At 35.9% G+C, this 6,332-nt stretch overlaps 1 protein-coding gene across 2 annotated transcripts; it reads right to left on the reverse strand.

Moving 5' to 3' along the window:
- Positions 1–329: 329 nt before the first annotated feature.
- LOC104250074 (glucan endo-1,3-beta-D-glucosidase) lies at positions 330–5,749 on the reverse strand. Of its 2 annotated transcripts, XM_009806615.2 has the most exons (7): positions 5,619–5,744; positions 4,773–5,147; positions 3,435–3,724; positions 2,027–2,350; positions 1,269–1,452; positions 1,107–1,162; positions 330–541 (listed from the first exon to the last, which is right to left on the reverse strand). In XM_009806615.2, the coding sequence occupies exons 1-7, from the start codon at positions 5,686–5,688 to the stop codon at positions 485–487; spliced, it is 1,356 nt and encodes a 451-aa protein (XP_009804917.1). In that variant the 5' UTR covers positions 5,689–5,744; the 3' UTR covers positions 330–484. The 2 variants fall into 2 exon arrangements, with proteins under 2 accessions (XP_009804917.1, XP_009804916.1); XM_009806614.2 differs by having other exon boundaries at positions 1,107–1,452; positions 5,619–5,749.
- Between the last annotated feature and the right edge of the window lie 583 nt (positions 5,750–6,332).

Consider the following 6,332-nt stretch of genomic DNA (forward strand, 5'->3'; position numbering starts at 1 on the left):
AAAACGGTAGCAAACCAAACCGATGAACACCCTACAGTAAACAGCCGCGTAGTCTTAGTAATTAAATTATTGTAGCACTCGTGTCCAAATGGAAGATGCGAGAGCAGCAATTGTTTGCACTGGTAAGCAACCTCTACTTCCAACCAAGAGGTTGTAAGTTCGAGTCTCCCCAAGAACAAGGTGGAAAGTTCTTGGAGGAAGGATGCTGGGGGTCTATTTGGAAACAGTCTCTCTACCTTAGGGTAGGGGTAAGGTCTGCGTACACACTACCCTCCCCAGACCCCACTAAGTGGGATTATACTGGCTTGTTGTTGTTGTTGCTGCTTCGCTTTAGGAATAATGATAGTATTAAAGGAACTATACACTTTAAGTTTATATAGTTGAAGATCATTTTAACAAAAGGGAAAAAGGGGAGGAGGGGATTATTTATCGACCAATTTATAGTTCCATAAACTAGTCCATCATAATCAAATATATTTAAATACTAAAGTAGATTCTCTGCGTCATAAGCTGCCACCAGGATAAGTACAGCCACCGTAACCTATGAATAAGAGGAAAAAAATGTTAGTGACGAAAAAGAAAGGGCCAATTAATCAAAGTAGCAAATATGGCAGGTACACCCTTGCAAAGCAAACTGGAGAAATTATCAATTTGTTCAATATTTTGATATGGTTGGACAAAATTATGCTGGGATTAAAATACATGGATTGTAATATTGGAATTAAAACTCCATGGATTGTGTTTCGTACTTATAATTTGTTTGGTTCATTGCATTAAAATAAGGACCAATAAACGTTGTACTAATCCAAAACATGTGTTTGGTTTTAAACTGTATAAATTTGGATACACCTTTGTTTCTACTTTTGACCTTGAGAATACTGGAAAGGGCTTTGACAGAAGAAGAATTTTGTCAATCATTGAATTGTGATTTCAAATAATGTACCAAGATTTAAGTATAATTCATACCATTATTACCTTTACAGAAAATTAAAATGCAAGCAAACATAAGCTCATAACCCCGGTAACCAAACAAGAGGTAACATATTTGATCAAGTACTGAAATGGTACCGTGGAGAAGTTTTGGTACAAGACGAGAAGAAACTTACTAGGATTTGTTGAGGTGAGGGCAGCGGTTTGAGAGAAGTCGCAGTTCCAAGGATTCCTGCCAGCAGTTTGGTAAAGAAGATTCATAGCATAAGCAGCATGCGATGCAACAGTATTTGGTTCAAAGCAGGCACCGCCTGCTTGAATAGGGGTACAGTCAATACCAGCCTGGCTACAGGCATAGTCAAGATTCGCCTGTAATTCAGCATCAGGAGTTCCCGGCTTTGGCATGCACCAAGCAGCTCCTGTTGGTTTTGGTGTTGGTGTAACCGGAGTTACTGGAGTTGTTGGTGTCGTGGGAGTTGTTGCTGGTGCAGGGCTCACTGGAGTTACTGGAGCTGTAGGAGTCTAATAAGAGATGCAAAAACAACAAAATAATAAGGAACATCAGCATGAATTGAATTTCCCGTATAGCACATGCGTATCATTTTATGTTTGTAACAATGTCAATGTCCTTCATTCCCAATGTACTCTATCCATATTACCAGTTTTTTAAGATTTTTGCGTGGTCCTTAAGGAAAATCTTTAATAACTTTAATCAAGAAGCTTGTCTAAACTACCATTTATCTCTCTTAAACATCTAACTTAATTAACATTCCGTTAAATAGACAAGTAAGGATGAAATTGAAAACAATAGTATAAATGCTCTTTGTTTTCTTAAATTGTTATATATTTCGAAACAGATTCAATTTGCCAAAACAACTTATATTTGGGACCGGAGAGAGTACTACTTTCGTCATATAATTCTATGATTTTCAGAAAATAGCATATTTTCACTCTTGAAAACCTGAAATTTAGGTATAATTTGAGAGAAATTAGTTACGTTCTTTATGTCCTTTGAACTTTTTTTTTGGGGGGGGGGGGGGGAGGGGGGGACAAACACGTCCCCAAAACTTGTTGGATGGGAAATAATTGTTCTCACCTGCGCATTTTTTGAGAGGCCAACGTCATATGTCACAGAAAGATCAGGTTTGAAAAGTCCAAATGAGCGTTCCGAGCCAGGCCCAGGCTTCAAATCCTCATCATAGAGGGCAAATATATAGGTATCAACAGATATGCCAGGCATCAATGGAGTGCCAACCATAGACCTCAAGTGGTTTATCAAGTTACCGTTATAAGCTTTTGCATTATCCACACTTGGGCCTACTTCATTTGGGTCTCCCTTGTATGGCCACCCTGTCTCTGCAACCACAATTTGAACTTCCTTGAATCCCCATGCATTCAGGGCAGAATGTATAGCATCAACCTGCGTGCAAGAATCTCCCCACATTAAAGTGAGCAACAAAACCACAATTCACGGATACTGGGAACAAAAGCAGCTAATTTATTGGATTGTTTCCTGATATTGGTACTAGAAGCGGCTAAGATATTGGCGCAGTGGGTTCAACTAACTGTTTCCTTCTCGGACCATATGGATATACGAATACACACATACATGTGGAAGAAAGAATAAGTTAAAAATGTGGGTGTACAAAAATGAACAAATAATAAGTTTGCACTCCAAACTCATTAGGTCTAAATCCTAATCTGCCTCTAACTCGGAGAACATGGAAATATCATAACAATATGGTACTACCATTTATGATTTGTCAAAACATAACATGTGCACTACATTCTAAAGTAAATATGCAAATTATAATATGCTATTTTATGTTTACTTTAATTTACATAATTGTGATGTTAAATGTTAAACAACTGCATTTTACGGAGCTTCACACCCTGCCCTCGCAAAAACTGTTTTCATTTTAAATTCACAGCTAAATATGTCCAAACAGATTCAGACAATGCACAATGATTTTGTTTACTATTTCTAGTCCTTGTAGAAACAAGAGTCAAGCTTTCCCATTAAATACACTTGGGAATCAGTAGCTTGTCCATTTATTTTAAAAACATATCCAGCCTGTCATCAACACACAAGAGTCAAGATCCAAGGGCACTAGATGCTCTTTAGTCCCATCAAATTGCACAAAAAGGCCAAGGGAATAGAGGTCGTTGATTCAATTATTATTGCCTTACCTATTATCAACCACATATTTATTTCCACTACAGGAAAAAGAAAAGAAACCCATAGTAAAATGTTCTTACCTTCTCTGATTATTAATTATATATATAAAATGTTCTTACCTTCTCTGCACATGCTCTTGAAAGATTGTGTCAGTTCAAACAAGTTGCAGTAAAAAGGATAGCTAACAACAAATGTACATGGCTTAACACATCTAAGTTCTGTAAATTGTGAAAATTTCGACAACTTCCTAATTTTATATAAGAAAATTCATATATTTAGAAACTACACTAAAACTACTACTACAACTATAAAGAAATTAACTGACCTGTGCATCAAACATGTTCATGTATTTGATACCGGATCCTGAGTCGACCCGGCCAGCATTTGGTTGGAAGAGACAGAATGCCAAGGTTTCAGGTCTTGGATCACTCTGATATGCAAAGAATGGGTATGGATTGATCATCAAAGGTGAACCATTTTCCTTGTGAAATTGCAGCAGAGCTTTCAGCGTGTCTCCAAATACTGGACTGAATAACCCGGAAGAAGGCGGGTCGGACTGAGACAAAATGGACATGGCGTGTACTGTTGATACCTTGATTTTCCCACCGAGGGAAGCTGAAGTTTCACGTAGTTAATTCAAGTTTGCAGCACTATTTTGGTTAAAAAATTACCACTAGCACATATTTCAGGACTACTATTATTTAACCATAGTACAATAGCTCCTTCTCAATTAAAATTACTACTACACACATTGCAATATAATTACTCCTTTCATTTGTATATAGGTTTAATTCATTTTGCCCCAGAGAGAATGACAGGATCACTTTTGAAGAATTAACCCAAATAGTCGTCTATCCGACCATTTAAACTAAAATTAGCCGGTGAAAGTATAATATATGCATAATTTAGGTATTATATGTGTTTAATTCATTTGCCCCGAAGAGAATGACGATCACTTTTGAAGAATTAACCCAAATATTCGTCTATCCGACCATTTAAACTAAAAATAGTCGGTGAAAGTATAATATATGCATAATTTAGGTATTATATGTGTATAATTAATGTATAATGTATGTATATGACAAGAAAAAGTAAACAATGAATGTGACTGACTATTTGTCTAAAGATCCATATCAACCCACCACTTTTAATAAATCAAATAGTTTCTTTAACTATAATTTTCTTTGAATTTTTTGAAGAAATAAAAGACTCTTAGACCTTAGGACATACCAAAATTACCTGTAAAACTTGTGATTGAACGTACCACGACATTTTCTTTAACTATAATTTTCTTTGAATTTTTTGAAGAAATAAAAGACTCTTAGACCTTAGGACATACCAAAATTACCTGTAAAACTTGTGATTGAACGTACCACGACATTTTTATGATTACAAGAGCGTGTCATTGAAAAGTTTAAAGTTACAAAAAAATTTAATATAGAAATGTGTTATTCTATCTCAACAAACTAAAAAAGAAAGAAGTCATGTAAAGTAGACTAGATTGAGTATGAATTATAAATGTGTGACATAAAACATTTGATTGGTACATTTTGTTAAAAATTAAACATTCTATGTCGAATTATAAAAAATTAGATGACTTGACTTCTAAATTTCGCGTAAGAAACAGCAGTCAAGATCTCAAAAACATTATTCGACTACCTACCAGCATTAAGGGCATTTTGGACATTTTGCATGGCCGGCAAAAGTTGAGGAATAAGGTTCTGATCTCCTGAGGTCACGACTTCATTACCGACAGTAACAACAATAATCTTACTCGCCGGATAATAAGCCAACACATTAGAATTAACCCATTGGCCCGCGTAATTCGGGTCGGATGCAAGCGCTGGGATATCACCATTAGCAGCGCCGATCACAATTCCAATGCCGGTATTCGCCAACGCTTTTATAATCGCCGGATCCGCCCCATACAACCTCACCTTCTCAATCCTCGTCGACTGAATGAGCTTCACCGTCTCCGTCACCGGCGGGAGGTTATCGGCGAGTTGTCCGTAGTTAACGCCGATAAAAGCTTGAGACTCTGAATTTCAGAAGGAATATTTATAAATGAGTGAATAAATCTTGAGTTAGCTGACTCGAACTGAGTCGACTCAGTATTAAAGAACAAAATCGCATTGGAACTTGTTTTATCATACATACACGTCATTTTCAGATAAAGACAATGAATTTTTATTACTTATATAATTATAATTTTATCTGTGTGTGCTGTCAAACTTGAACAATTTGTGAACAAGTGTTAACTAACTGTGATAACACCGTAGTCAATTGAACTAATTAATTTCTTCTTATCAAATATACAATTCAAGAAAAATTATACTGAGGATGTATACAGAGGAGAAAAACGAAGAAGAAGAAGCTAAGTTGCTGAAAAGAAGCCAGCCTTTTTCCAGAAAGCACAAAAGTATATATTCTCAGGAAAAGTTGGAAGACTAAAAGCTGATATTCACGTCTTAATCAGTGAAATAATTGTTAAAAAAAAAAGAGAACATACCTGCGGAAGAAAGAGATTGCAATAAAACAAGGAAAATAAGGAAGAAACTCGAAAGCTTTTGTGTAGCCATTGAAGCTTAGTGCAGAGGAAATTATTAGAAGTAGAAGGAATTTTAACGGTAAAATGTGAGATTTATGGTATTTGAAAGTAGTATGAGAAAGTTTGGCCTCGTGGGGTGGGGTCCGTCGATAGGGGGTCAGATTAATTGTCAGTATAGCGAAAGTGCGAAAATTTTATTTCGTGGCTCATATTCATGCAACTACATTAATTGTATGAGGTAATTTTTTTGTCCGCACAATTATGTGGATCCAGATTTTTGTAGATTTGAAAATGTAAAATTGGGGTTCACAAATTTATAAGATAAAAAGGAGTCTCGTACAAATAGTGTAAGTTGTATGAAACGCAAAATAAAACTTATCGAGAAAGTGAAGTAGATTTAAGGAGTGAGGTTAGAGGGAATGAACGTGGGTGCAGGGGACAGTACACTAGTACAGAACAGAGTTTCGGTGTGTTTTCGTTTAGGTCTTGGTCTTGGTAAGGTGGATTACTAGACTTTATAGACAGCTCCCTTAGTCAATTTTTATATTACATTGTTTGACGTTTGGTGTGAAACCGTGAGATAATTTGTCATATCTTGCTTTCATAGGCGAATTTAGCACTTTAAAAGTAAATTTGTAATTTTCGATGCGAAATATAAATTTATATATAAAATTT

This window comes from Nicotiana sylvestris, chromosome 1 (assembly GCF_000393655.2).
Source record: "Nicotiana sylvestris chromosome 1, ASM39365v2, whole genome shotgun sequence".
Classification (NCBI taxonomy): Eukaryota; Viridiplantae; Streptophyta; class Magnoliopsida; order Solanales; family Solanaceae; genus Nicotiana; species Nicotiana sylvestris.